General features: G+C 37.7%; 1 protein-coding gene across 2 annotated transcripts in view; it reads right to left on the bottom strand.

Annotated features, from left to right (window-relative positions):
• The window catches only part of MED27 (mediator complex subunit 27), a 269,247-nt gene that overhangs the window by 30,403 nt on the left and 223,667 nt on the right, over nucleotides 1–15,177 (bottom strand). Inside the window, exon 5 of one of the 2 annotated variants that reach the window (XM_044663962.1) lies at nucleotides 12,122–12,229. The exons of the other annotated variant lie outside the window; for it this stretch is intronic. Within the exon in view, the coding sequence (XP_044519897.1) occupies nucleotides 12,122–12,229 (108 nt within the window). The remainder of the gene's footprint in view (nucleotides 1–12,121; nucleotides 12,230–15,177) is intronic. 2 annotated transcript variants of the gene reach the window in all.

The raw sequence follows: 15,177 nt of genomic DNA, 5'->3' as shown, positions 1-15,177 counted from the left end.
ACCTCGTATGTTGCTTCACATGGAAAATGCCATCGTCACGTACGATTGGAAGATCACAAAGGGGAAAAAGATTAATAGGGTTTTCATCCTTGCTCTGTGCCTGCTGTTCCAACTCAGCCTTAGATGTAACACTTTTGCCAGAATACCCGTTTGAAAATTCAGCCATATTGCCAGTACTAAGAGGACCAAGAGGTTGACCAGAAACACTACCAGTGTGCATGTATAATTCCAAATTATTTGGTTTTATCTGCAATAATCTTAACATCTGCTTAGTTTCAGAATCCCTAAAATACCAGGTCACAATGATCTTAAAACAATACATAATATGAAAGAACATCCACCTCAACTTATACACAAAATAACCAGTAAGGATCAGAATTGGCATATGAGATAACAAATCCAGGATATTAATGGTTAAAGTAGGTTGTGCTATTTCAACATCCATCATCCCCCTAAAATACCTGGATATGATTTTGAACCACAGGTAAGGGAGAGCCAAAACTCCTTTCCACAGTGTCAAAAGGACATAATCAATCCAATCTTCAAATAACATTGTTCCCATCATTGCCCAAACTGACCAGCCATACACAAAATCAGTGTTATTATTAGCCACAATTCCTGACTGATAACAATTAATAAAACAATCACAAGTACAATTTCAATCAAGTACAAACAACAGAGAACAAAAAAAAATTGGTACAAATCCCTTTCTCTGGGGTTACTCCAGGTCTAATAGTATTTTGCCTACCCACAGAGATTTTATGAATGACCTGGGGCTGAGAAGCTCTGAGCAGCTCACCACTGGTTGAGAACTTTCAGCTCACATCCAATGGCTGAGCTCCCTCATAGAATGTCCAAACCCCTCTAACTTTCCTGTGTGATTCCAGTAGCCCAAGAGTACACTTCCTGTCTGTCTCTCTTACCCACCCATCTGGGAGTGACAAACTGTAAAAAGAGTGGGGCCCCAGGGATGTAAATGTGTCCTAATGGTTTATGGGTACACACACTGGGTTGAAGGAGAGACAGGACCAGACAGGATAGGGAGACCAAGAATCAAGAATGGCAGTTAGCCCCAACTGTCACTCTGCTCACCCTAGGCCAGGGTCTTTGGAACCAGTGGGCAAGGTAAAGGGTTTTAACAGTTTTAATTTATTTATGATTTACTAATAAAGGTGGGATAGGGGATTCTACACTTAAAACCCTAAAGGGCAAAACCACAGGGCAAGGGGAGGACTTCTCTACTCTAATTCTAATTGACCTAGGCCAGGCAGGGTTCAAAGGAGCAGTTCTGGAGTCACTGGGAAGGCTGCTTCAAATCTGGTTCCAGCCAGGTTTGACCAGCACAGTTAAAGGGACTGAGGGTGGCTTTGGGGTTCTCACGGTAATCCAAAGATGATCACAGGATGCCAAAAGCCAAGGTACCCAAGTAGAGAGAGTGTGCTTGAGATGCTGTCTACCAGATCCAAACCCCTCCTCCACTTGGTGCAGCTCTGCAGGTCTTGTCCACTTGTTGAAAGCCACCACCACTCAGGATCCCAGGGAATCAGGATGCAGGGTGTCCTTAACTCTGAGATCTCCCAGGGCTAGCAACAGTTTGTGCCAACCACTAATGGAGTCTCTCTCAGAGCACAAGCAACTTCCTGCTCCTTCATTCCATCTTGGAATGCTCCAGCCCTTCCTGCTAGGTCCAACCTTAATACTTAATTAATTACTAAATAAACCCTCACAACAGAGGGTATATCCAAGGTATGAATTTCAGGGCTGAAATTATTTTCTAGGATGAAGATATTTCCTAGGAATGATGGAAAAGTCCAGAGGCATGTAGCTTGGTAGGAAATGGCTAGACTGGGTGTCCTCCTTAAATGGAGAATGAAAGTCATTTATTATACGACTCTTGAGTCCCAATTCAGTACTTTTCTACTACTTCATGATGCCACACCTACTTTAACCAAAGGTTTTGGGGTTTCATCTGCTCTCAGGACAAATAAGTATCCTGTCACTGTCTCAAGTTCGAGAGTTTGGGACAAATTAACTAAGGCAGAAAAATTACAACAATATAGTGTTGGGAAGTAGCTCATGGATGCTGCAGATTAAAAGAAGAAGCCAGCAATGTGTCCCTTGGGTGCTAAAAATCTCCTTTAATGTAAGTTCAAGATTATAGTAAATTGAAACAACTGGTCAATGAGCCTCTTGGAACTTGTTGTTGGGGTTGACCAGTGGTCAAGGTGGAAATGGGAAACATGGATGCTTTGCCTTGAAGTTGAGCTATTGATTCTGGAGCACAAGTGAGGCCAAGAAGCATTCAAGTGGGGAAAAACCACTTAGAATACGTGAAGCAGAAAAGATGTTTTTTAGGTAAGCCTTTTGAAACTTCCTCAAATCACTCCTTAGATTTCACATTTGCTAAATCTGGACAAGATAATTTCTGAGAACCATTTAAGGTCTAAAAATTCTCTAATTTAATATTATGGTTCTTTATGTTAGTATCATAATTTTCATGCAGAAAAGTGAGATTTGAGGAAGGAAAACACTTTATTGCTCCAGATATAAAAAATACTCTACTATTCCACTTTACCATTCTAGATATTCCTGAAATATATTCTTATAGGTACAGAAAAATGGCATTCCTAAAAAGAAACTGACTGTTCAGAAAAATTCCATATACTAGCTATTTTTCAAGGGTTCCCAACAGGAAATGAAATGATTAGCTCTATTCCCATATTCTGCCTCTCCTCTCTCCACTGAAATCTGAGATCTAAGGTGGGGCCTGGTAATGACGTTAAGGCCAGGGTACTAATTCCAAGTAGTATGGATCTGAAAGTCTTCTAGGCTAACCCTCCATGATGGCAGGGCACATAGATAATGTTATGATATGATTTCACAACATGCCAGTAGGTCTGCCTCTCCAAAAACTATCTCCTCCATTGGTCTGCTCCAGTGCTTGAAATTTTTCCCATGAAAATCATTCTTTTGGATTGAGGCACTATGTGACCAGAGGTTTCTGTCTCTGATAACATACAACTATATTAGGGGAAAGGGAGGATGGAGCAAAATGGAACAAAGCATTGGCATATACTACCATAAGTTAATTAACTTATCTAGATATTACTCCAGAAATGGAGAAAGTTATAGAGAAAAAGTTTGACTTGTTTCCAGAACAGAGTACATTCACTTTAGGGTGACTCAGGTAGAATGCCATCTTAAAGATCCTCACGTACCTTAAGGAATGTAACTATGTAAAGAGAAGGGTACATGTGCTAGTTGGGGATGAAAGAATCACCAAAATACTTAGGTATTTTCCTAGGGGAAAACTCAGGTCTCTCTCCAAGGGAACAAACAGGTCACTGTTAACATATTTGACAACTTGTCTATTTCCTTTAAGAGAAGGGAATCTCAATGTTCTTTAAAAGTGAATCTTCTGGGAACATGCCCAAAATACAAGCCACTTTTATGGAAACCATGTTTCAGAATTTAGGTGGATGCTGCAACCTAACCCAGGGCCTCTAGCAAATAAAAATTATTTAGCAATTGCAGACGAGTAGAATGATTTTTTGTTCATTTTACCAAATCACCACCATGAAGACAATGAGATACCCAAATTTTAAAACTAACTTTAAAAAAAAAAGGAAATACAAACGTTAATTTTTAGGAAACTAAAGTTAACAGTTCTTCCATTTTGAGCTCATGGATTTTTTTCACTAAAATTCTCTATTATTTATCTCTTCCTGCTTGTCAGAATGCACAAAGGACTAAGACACAAAGGAGATGTAGCCAAGAAAAAAAAAATATAGACACCACACATAAAATACAATTTTTAATATGGAAAAAGAAATATTAACTTGTACATCTAAGAACCTGGAAATTTGGCTTAGTTAAAATAATATCCACTAGAGAGAAATTTCTTAAGACATAATTCAAAGGTGGTCTTTTCAGCCTGAATGAGAACTTTCAAAATAAACTACAGACATTCAAATGGTAGGCCACTGTTCCTTAATAGAAGTATAAATATACCATTCATTAGTTAAAGGAAATGCCCAAGGCCTTTAGAACAGAAAAATTTTAAATAATATGGTTTGGGGGCAGCTGGGTAGCTCAGTGGATTGAGAGCCAGGCCTAGAGATGGGAGGTCCTAGGTTCAAATCTGACCTCAGACACTTCCCATCTGTGTGACCCTGGGCAAGACACTTAATTCCCCATTGCCTGGCCCTTACCACTCTTCTGCCTTGGAACCAATACACAGTATTGATTCCAAAGTGGAAGGAAGGGTTTAAAAAAAAAAGTTAAAATAATATGGTTTATTTACCTGATGCATATTGGTTAGAACAAGATCTCACAACAATGGGTTTCCTTTTGTTGAAACAAATGCATAGCAGGTATTCATTGGATTTTGCAAAGACAGACATGTAAATGAGGGTGCTAGAGTCAATGTCCTTCCTCTCTTCATGACCAGGAAGATTTCTGAAAATTCATTTCAGAGATACTGTGCTGGTACCACAGAATTATTTACTAGCTTGAGCCTCTCAGTTGCAAGGGTATGGCGACTGATTTTTTTTTTACTGGTTCCAACATTCATGAATAAACATTCTCTGATGTTAGAGGCTGCAAGTTTTTAGTTTTCTGAACGAGAACATTCTGAACTAGAAGTTCTAAGGAAAAGAAAGTGAAGTGCTCCTTAGCAGACAACTTAGGGGTATTAGGAAGACTTAAAAAATGGTGAGCCCAACCTTACAGTCATTGAAAACTAAATTTGTGATTTGAACTCTTGGCACTGCACAGTACTATGCAGCATAAGGACATTTTAGGATTATGCATGGGCTGTTTCTCAAACTGAACACGAATTCTGAAGATCAATTACTTTTTTAAAAAATTTGTTCTCACTATGTAAATCAAAGCCCTAAAGAATCTTTCTTTTCACATGGGAGATCACTGCTATCCCAGAGAAACTAACAAAGATATTCTTTCTTTCTTTTTCTTTTTTTTTAAACTCTTACCTTCCATCTTAGAATCAATACTATGTATTGGTTCCAAGGCAGAAGAGTGGTAAGAGCTAGGCCATGGGGGTTAAGTGACTTGTCCAGGGTCACACCGTTAGGACATTTCTGAGGCCAGATTTCAACCTAGGACCTCTACTCTCTAGGCCTGGCTCTCAATCCACTGAGCCACCCAGCTGCCCCCAAGATATTCTATCAATAGGCATGTTCTCTCAAAGGAGAGAAATCTAGATGCAGTGGAATTTCAGAAACTGAGATGCCATTGAGTATTCTAAGGACCCATGGAACTTGCTGTCTATCATACAGCAGCATCCCTTAAAACTTTCAAGACTTTCCATTTGCTCTGCAGTGGCACTGTTTTATGTATATTATCTTCCTCAATTTCTATTTGTATACTCATCACTTAGAACAGTACCTGGCACATAGTAAGCACCAAATAATACTTTTCAAGTCATTATTTTTTTTCCATTTATTTCATTTATTCACTGTTTCCTCATTTGAAGGGCATACTTTGGGGGAATCTCTACTTCATCCCAAGTCACAACACTTAGGGCTAGAAAGAACCTATGAGATCATCTAGTTTAACCCCTTCTTCTTAAAGATGAAGACCCAAGAGTTTAAGTTACTTAAAATCACAAAAATAGTAAGATCTAGATCTGGGATCCACATCCAAGTCCTTGGATCCACTGCTCTTTATATAATACTACATGGCATTTATGTGTATAAGGTGCACATACAACATTGCTGAAAATCTGGGGGACTTTCCAAAGAAAAGTTTCATTTGTATGCTGTTAGAAAAAAACACATAAAACAGATGCCACCAATCAATAGTCACAAGTAGGTCTTTAACAGAAACTTATTAATGCCTAAGGAGATTTCAACTTTAAAAGCTTATATTTAGTATATTTTAAAAAATCAACAGGTGATAAAAGCTCAGGTTTCTTGCTGAGCCAAAATCAGCAATGGTAGCCATTTTTTTTTAAGCTGTAGGTGACTTAAGTTTCCAAAATAAGAAACTCATATTCAGGCATCTTATAGGCCTGCCCACCCTCCCCCAGGAAAATAAAAAAAGTGGCAGTAATAGAACTAAAGAATGCATTGTTACAGGTCTATTATTCTTCAACTTTTCACTTTCAATCAAGACACACATTTGTAACTTAAAAAAAAAAACTGCTGAAAGCACAATTTCAGGGCATCCTCTGAATGTGAATTAAATTGGGATTTTTCCCTCCTCTTATCCCCCCTTCCCATTCACTTGCCTCAACTACCCATCCCCCACATAGCCCCCCCAATTGTAAGTAACAAAAGGCCATTTTCTGAAGGTCATCAGAATGATTTCAAAGGCGATAACAAATCAAAATGTTCCCTGCATCTAATATCAAACAGGGCCAGTGCCAACACTTATTAGAGAAATCAGATTCAAGCCTTTCCCCCTCCCCCTTGACCCAAACACACACACATCCAACTTTGAAGTGGAAAGAATGCAAGGATCAGAAATTACCCTAGAGACAGTTCTAGCAGTCTTTGAAGGTTTCCTTTGATACTACCATATCTTTTCCTCTCTTACACTAGGAGGCTAAAAGCTCCCCCTTTTTTTTTATATTGATATGGGGTAATTAATGAAGCTATAGCATTAACATAACCCAAATCCCCTAATAAGATAAATTCAACTGAGACACTTATGTTTCTTTAGTTTTATATTTAACTGCTACAAAATTAGGACTCTGGACAGATATTCAGCTTAAATACCCAATACTAAATATGCCACGTCATGGCTCTTCTTGTTCCTATGATTACAGAAAAGTAGTGGATCAGCACATCACCAAAAATCTTAATGCAATTTTGTTTTGATGATTAGAATTAGGCTATTTATGCTTGCTTATCAAAAACTAGCTCAATGGAAAAAGCTAGAGACTCTCTCCTATGATTATTTTTGCCACGTGATAGCTCTGGTGGTTACTGTATGCTAGGATTCTTCTGAGAAATGTATGTTAGATTTAGAAAAGAGGGATGGTGCCTAGTCATCACGATAACAAAAGAGCTAATTAAAATGTATTAGCAAGTGATGGATGTGACAGATTAGGAATAAACTCAACTGCCGCGAAAAAATAAAAGAGTTCAGCATCCGTACTGTATATATAAAGCAAATGTCCTTAGCTAGTTCCTTTGTTGTGCCATTTAATATATAAGACCGTGACTAGGATAAGAAGAGGGAAAGGTTAAGATTAGTTGAAGAGAACAGCAATGTTAAGTCTAAAAAATGGAATATTGGGGGAAGGAAGGGTTTTCAGGTTGTTCGTATTTTTCCCCCCAGTATGTATAGGTTTGTAGTGTGGAAGAATGAGACTTGTTCTGTTTGGCCCTGCAGGGAATGACAGGGGAGAAATTTCAGAAAGACAAATTTCAGATGGATACAAGTAAACATTTCCCAAAAGTCAGAACCATTCAAAGTGGAATGGGCTATTTCTAGGCATAGTGAGCTCCTCATCATTGGAGGTCTTTAATTGGAAACTGGATGATCATGTCATACTAGAGAGGAATTTCCTGTTTGGCCATAGGCTAGACTAGATGTCCTCTGTGGCTCCTCCCAACTCTATGATTCTGTGATACTGTTGGGTTTTGCAGCAATGACAACTATCGAAATAGCACCTGAGTAGTCAGTCAAAAGCAAACTTGCATCTTTTTAAACAGTAAATTGATTATGTAAGCAACAATTTGTCTCATTTACCTCCCAGATTACACCTTCTACCCCAACCAACATCTTCAAAATGTTGCCTTATCATTTAGAATGTGCCAGATCCTTCAATACATGAATTCACTTGAATGTATATATATAATTGTGTGTGTGTGTGTGTGTGTGTGTGTGTGTGTACACGCATGAAATTCCCAAATAGGCCATTAATAATGTCTGCCTGAATTTTATTTTTATCCATAGCTTAAACCCGGTGACTCCATAAAGTGCTTGGAAAAAGAAGAAACTAAACAAGTCAGCTACAATTAGATCTTGGGCAGACTGGTCATTTGAAAGCTCTCTGTCACGTTTGGCTAATGCAACTTTAAAATAATGTACTAATTCAGGTCTGTCTGTTTTGCTATTTCTAGGCCTGAGTCCTGGTTATCATTTAGGCCCATAGATGTGTTTGATATTGATTTATGTAAAAAGAGGATAGAAGCCAGGTTTAGTACTACACTCGTGACTCTTAATATAGCAGGACTCAGGTCTCAAAATGTTGAAATATATACCTATTTTCCAGTCCTCCTTCCAGAGATCTTTTTAAAAAATAATTTTTTACATTAGCATCTTGTTTTTTAAATTTAAAAAGTTTTTAATTAGCATCTTCTTTTTGTCTTTTTCTTTTTTTTTAAACCCTTACCTTCCTTCTTGTAGTCAATACTGTGTATTGGCTCCAAGGCAGAAGAGTGGTAAGGGTAGGCAATGGGGGTCAAATGACTTGCCCAGGGTCACACAGCTGGGAAGTGTCTGAGGCCAGATTTGAACCTAGGACCTCCCGTTTTTTGTCTTTTTCAAATCTATTCCTTTTCTTTCTCTTTCTCAAGAAACCATCCTTTAAAAAAAGAAAAAAGGAGAGGGCAAAAAAGCAGTTCAGCAAAAGTTATCCAATACGCTGACCAAATCTGTCAGGATAGCACCCACCTCTACAAAGAATGAAGGAAGGTGCATTTTCTTCAGTCTTCTTTGGTGTCAAAGTTGACCATTAAATTGCATAACATTTGATTTCCTGTTGTAGTTGCTGCTGTTTACATCATGGTATAGTCACTGTGTATATCACTTTCCTGGTTCTGCCACACTGATCATCAGTAAGTCTAAATCTATCTGTGCTTCTCTGTATTCTTCATGTTCATCATTTCTTATAACACTGTCACCATTGCATTCAAGTACCTCATTTTATTTAGCCATTTCTCAAATTTATTATATTTCTATTTCTTTGTAACTAAAAAAGTGCTGTTCTCAACAGGTTAGTGTATATATAGGCTCATTCTTTGACGACTGTGGGCATGTGCCCAGCAGTGTGACTATTAAGCAAAAGGTATAGCCATTTTAGTCACTTTCTTGGCATAAATCTCCTATTTCTTAGGTCTTAGAGTTTCTGACAGATAACTTTTGATTTAGAGGCGAATGAAGACATGAACCATAGGTTGCCTGGTTTACCTAAAATTCCTCATGAATTGCACAAGCTTGGAGGTGGAGCAAAATAATCTCTAGTCTTTTTCTGGAACTAACATTTTGTATTTTATGATCACTCCTCTCTAACTCCCATTTTGTGCCCTTTCCTTCTGTAATTCTTACCTTTAGTTACTTCAGGAGGAAAGGAAATATAGTGCAAAGCCCTTGAGTCAGGAGTCCTGGCCCATATCACTTGTATGGCCTTATAAACTGAGCAGATTAACTTCTGTGGGCCTGAGTTTCCTCATCTGTAAAATGGGAGCTAATAACATGAGTACCGACTACCTTACAAAGCTGGCATGGAGATTAAATAACAATAACTATGAAAATGCTTAATAAACAGCAAAATGCCAAATGAAAGTATAATTATATTATCATTTTTTCATTATATTTTCATGCTCTTCTAGTACCATATCCTCTTGATACATAAAACTTATTTCTGCCAAAGAATAATCCTTTATCTTTTTGATATTAATTTCCTTTATGCTCTTGTTTTTACACTGGTTAAAATGAGATACTTCAAATGGTGCCATTGGATCAGCTATTGGTGAAATAAATGCATTAGGAATTGATGATGATATTGATGGTATAAATGAATTAGGAATGGAGTTGTACTCCAATGCTATCATAGTACCCATAAAGTGCAACTTGCCACATAACTATGTCATTTATCAACTGTTTCTATGTAAATGGGTGGATTACAGGACTTAGAACTAGAAAGGACCTTAGAGATCTTTTTTCTGATTGTTCCCAGCCTCTGAAATAAAAACTTTTTGTCAGCAGAAGTGCTACTAAGTTATTGCAGAAAGTTCAAGAATCTACATGTGCACAAAACACTGTCATCTGGGTCTTTAGCTAGAACAAAATAAGAAGTCACTCTAAACAGAGCAAATATACCTTATGCAGGCTGAATAAATTACATATTTTACTTATATATTATTTTTCAAATGAGTTTTTATGATTAATAAAATATAAATATTTAAAAGTTTTACTGAATTAGAAGGAACTTTTTTTTATCATTATGCAGGCTCTCAAACAACAGGAGTTATAATTGTGGGAGTTCAAGAATTTTAGGGGGAGAGCTAGGGTTAAAATGAGTCTTCACATTGAAAAAGGTTGATTACTAGTGATCTAGTTCAACCCGAGGGGTTATGTGACTTGCCTGTGTTAGCAGCAGAGTAAGTCTTCAAACTCAGGTCTTATGATCAGTCTTCTGACAGATGTTCTGTCCCCACCAACCTCCAAGTTGATGAGCTGCTTCTGAGGCACCCCAAGAGTGCTCACAAACATTCTAATCTCATAGGGAGCTTTGCCATTCCCCAAGTTTGGACTGTTTAGGCAACGCATTTGGAAACCAACCATATGCTACCATATAATCATGCATTTTGCTAGTTTTGTCTGATTTCTATATTGCTATTTAACTTTCCACATGCTTATATCTTATCTCTCACTAGAACATAACCTCTGTGAGGATAAAAACTGGTTCTAGTTATTAGTTTTGACCTTGTAATAAAGATGTATTCACACACGCACACACACACACACACCACAGAATGGAATGTGAACATCCAAATGAGCACTATCCTTCAAAGAAACCACTTTGGAGGTTATTCAGTTTCTTATTCCAATGTTTATCAGTATAAAAAAACCACACATATTTGGAACTTCACTTTTAAAATTCAGCTAACCTACAAGACATACACAAGTAAGAACTGTCCACCCACAAAAGACAAAGATCACTATCATTAAAAATATTTTAAAGAACATGTTATAGGTTTCTGAGGGTAATTAAAAAAGAAGGAATTCTCAAAATAAATATCTTGAGCAATGATAAAATCCTGGAAATAAGCAACTCTATAAGATATATGTGTGTATGTGTGCATATATGTATGTGTATATATGTATATGCATACACAGAAATATGTGTAAATAAAAATATAAAATTCTCATTCCCTTATATCTCACCTATCATAACAAACTGCTGTGCATTAAGCTATAGTTATCACTTCTTTTTGAAAAATATTCTCTCCTCATTATAACATGGCCTTTGGGTGCTGAATGCTTAGCTGGCTCTAATGAACTTTTTACTTTAATGGGAATCATTACAAGAGAAAGAAGCTCTAAAACTCTTGAGAAAAAGGAGGCTAGTGTTTGAAAGTGACCAGCACGAATTGGGCTAGTGTCTCAAAGGGGAGAGGGGGGAAAGAGGAGAGGCTATTTCATTCTGAAAAAAGAAAGAAAGAAAGGAAGGAAGGAAGGAAGGAAGGAAGGAAGGAAGGAAGGAAGGAAGGAAGGAAGGAAGGAAGAAAAAGCTCATCTTGTGATGCGTTCTACTGAACTGGACAGAATAGACTCAGTCAATAGAAACTATGGGTTCAAGGTAGGTGAACTTTTCTTACATAATCCATTCAAAGAAATAAGTTCTCTTTCTTCAATAGTAGCTGTTCAATGTGTGCTATTATTATAGATATGTAACATCCTCAGGGTTACTTGGAAATTTTAGAGAAGAAAGATCTTCAAGTTGTGCTTAAAACTAACCCCAAATTTCCTTATGATACTGGCAAACGTAAAAGGCTGAACCATGGGCTATTACTGTACAGTCAGGCTGGGGAAAAAAATCTGTTTCCTCAGAAGACATGTTTAATGAGGCAACTGGGGTCTAAGGTGATAAATTAGAAATTCAACTAGGGGCAAAAGGTTTAAGGAAAAGCAGAAGCTTGAGGATGAAAAATCCAAGCAGAGAGTATAAAATCTAAAGTCATACACTCTTCAAAAAAAAAAAAAACCAAAAAAAAAAAAAAAAAAAAAAAAAACCCCAAAAAACGGCATAGGCTATACAAAATTTCAATTGGGGATCCATTACATTTTTCTGGACTAGACAAAATTAAAATTATATGTGTGACTGTATAAAAACCCTCCTCACAAACAACACACAACATCCTACCTTTCCGTCTTCTGTGTATACATTTTCGTTATATCCTTTCACAATTGTTCGGTCAATGAAGAGGCTCCTCATGACCACAATGACTTTCAGCACCTTTCCTAAAGTAACCTAGACAGAGGATAAAACAACCAAAAATTTAACACAGATAATAACACTACTACTACTACTACCACCACCATCACCACCGCTCCCCCCCAATCACAAAGACCCCCATCATTATCACCTCACATTTATATAGTGCAAAGGTTCCCTGAGCGAACCACCGAGTTTAGAATGTCTCTTTTAGAAAAGAGGATAGGTTAATGCTCTATCCACCCATTTAATCTGACAGTAGTAAAGGGATGTTTTATGAGATAATTCCACAGTTGTTTTTCTTGATATCACCCTAAAAAGTCCAGGCATGCCAGCAGCTTCCCTCTATAGCTGCTTTTGGATCAATCACCCACTAGTTCGGCTAAACACATTTTGAACCTATTTATATTTTCAGCTTGTCTAACCTTTCAGGGAAAGGAATCCCATATGTTTACTACCCACTTTGTAAAGTAATTCTTCCTTTCATCTGCCTCAAAATTACCTTATTCAAGCGTCAAGGGAGGGCTCTAAAATTCTGGTGCTCCAGGGTGTAGTGAGCAGGTCTGTGTTCCCTTTGACCAGCCCTTCCAGCCTATAATGGCTGCCAGAAGAGAGAGGTGGGCATATGCACTCTGAGGGACACACAGCAAGTGCAAGGTAAAGAATATTAAAGAGACCTTGCATTTGAACTGTACATTTCAGAGAAAAGCAAGTTCAGGATGGACATGCATTCATAATAATGAGTCCAAGATAAAATGGAAACAGTTGATTTTTATGCTCTTTACAAGATCGTATCTTGAGAAATGCCCATAAATGCTTTTGCATTTTCGGTTGTACTAGAACCTAAATGTGGGTTGTGAATGAAAAATAAGCCCAAGAAAATGTAGTCAGTGTCCCAGGGAAAAAGTAAACAGATATTTGCTGGAAAAGAAAAAGTGAAGAATATAAAATCCATTCCCAGTATTTAAGTGGGGTGCTTGGTTTGCACTTGTGCTAACTCTTCAATAATCCTTCTAATGAACCATTTATTATTCCTATTTCATGAATGAGGCAATGGAGGCAAAATCATTGCCCAAGACAAAATATAACTATGTGGCAGGGCCTTGATGTTAAATTACTTTTCTACACAATACTCTAACCCCTAAATGGGTTTTCCCATTTAGAGACAAAAGAACAATGTTTAATTGGAGGAAAGTAAGAAGCACTATAGATATAATTTGGTTAGGTGAAGACAACAACTTGCAAAACAGACCGACCACCTCTATTTTCCTTACAACAGGTAGTCAGGAAAGCACAGTGAATACACAGTTGGCTGGGCCTGGAGTCAGGAAGACTTGAGTTTAAATCTAGCCTTAGACTTGGACTAGCTGTTTGGTCCCGGGCAAGTCACTTAATCTCTTATCTGCCTCATTCATTTCTTCATCTGTAAGAATGAAATGATAATAGCACCTTCCTTGAAGGGCTGTTGTAAAGATAAAATCAGAAAATACTTGCAAAAAAGTTTTTTAAATATTTGCAAACTTTGAAACACTATATAAATACTATGTAGTTACTCTAACTTTCCTGTGAGTGCTCCACAGGGCTCTGACCTGGGCCCTCTTTTCTTCTCCTTCTCTACTATTTCCCTGGGTGATCTTATCAGCTCCCATGAATGTAATTATTATCTTGATTCTGATGATTCTCAAATCTATTTATCTAGACCTAACCTCTCTGGTGAACTCCAGGGCTGCATCTCCAACTACCTATTAATATATCTAGAACTGGAAGTCCAACACATATCTTGAACCCCAAATGTTCCAAATTGAACTCTATCTTTTCCCTAAATAATTCCCCCCTCCTAACTTGCCTATTACTTTTGAGGATAATTTTTTTTTTTTGAGGGAAATCTTTCCAGTAGCTCAGTCTTATAATTTAGTTATCACCCTCGACTCCTCGTTATCTCTCGTTCCCATAAGCAATCTGTTGTCAAGATTTGGCTTTTTTTACCTGCCTAACATCTTTCACATTGCATTCTTGACACTACTGCCACCCTGGTATAGACTCATCACCTCACACTTGGTCTACAGCAAAGCCTGCTGGTTGGTATGCCTTCCACAAGTCTCTTCCCACTCCAGGCCATCTTCCATTCAGCTATTAACGTAATACTCCTAAAGTACAGTTCTAACTATTACCCCCAACTCAATAACTCCAATAGCTCCTTATCACCTCCAGGGTCAAATATAAAATCCTATTTGATATTTAAAGGCCTTCATAAGCTTTCCCCTCACCTCCACCTTCCTGCCTTCTTATATGATACACACCCATCCTCACTGCACCACGTGTTCCAGTGATCAGTGCCATTGGCCTCCTTATTGCTTCTCAAACAAGACACTCCATTTACTGACTTCAGATATTTTCGCTGGCTCTCCCCCATGCCTGGAATATTCTCTCTCTCCTCAGCTCTGCCTACCAGTTTCCTTCAAGTGTCAGTTACAGAAAGTCTTTCCAAATCTCTTAAATCTAGTGGCTTCCTTGTTTATCATTTTCTGCTTATTCTGTATATAGTCTGTTTGTAAAGTTGTTTGCTTATTGTTTCTCTTATTAAATTGTGAGCTCCCTTGAGGGCAGGGACTGTCTTTTAGTTTTCTTTGTGTTCCTTAGCACAGAGCATGGCACATAATATCTACTTAATGCAAATTGATGGATGGAGGTTTTCCTGATTCTAAGGCCATCAATTTATCTACTAGGCTATATGCCTCATAAATATTAAAAAGGAACCAGAAGAAGTAATTCTCCATCACATTGGGTAAATACACTGTGGAGGCTTATGAAAAGTTACAGATCAAGATCATATAGGATTAGAAGTCACAAATAGATCACAACCAGCTCTAATCAAAGAAGAGCTCTGAGTACTGAGATGCTGCATCCACTGAGGCACACTACCCATATCCCCTAACACTAAGGTAGCACTTTGAATGTTTCCATGCTGTTTTTTATAACTATTA

This window comes from Gracilinanus agilis, chromosome 2 (assembly GCF_016433145.1).
Source record: "Gracilinanus agilis isolate LMUSP501 chromosome 2, AgileGrace, whole genome shotgun sequence".
NCBI classification, from domain to species: Eukaryota; Metazoa; Chordata; class Mammalia; order Didelphimorphia; family Didelphidae; genus Gracilinanus; species Gracilinanus agilis.
The sequence above is the reverse complement of the archived record's forward strand: the minus strand, read 5'-3'. Positions and strand labels throughout refer to the sequence as shown.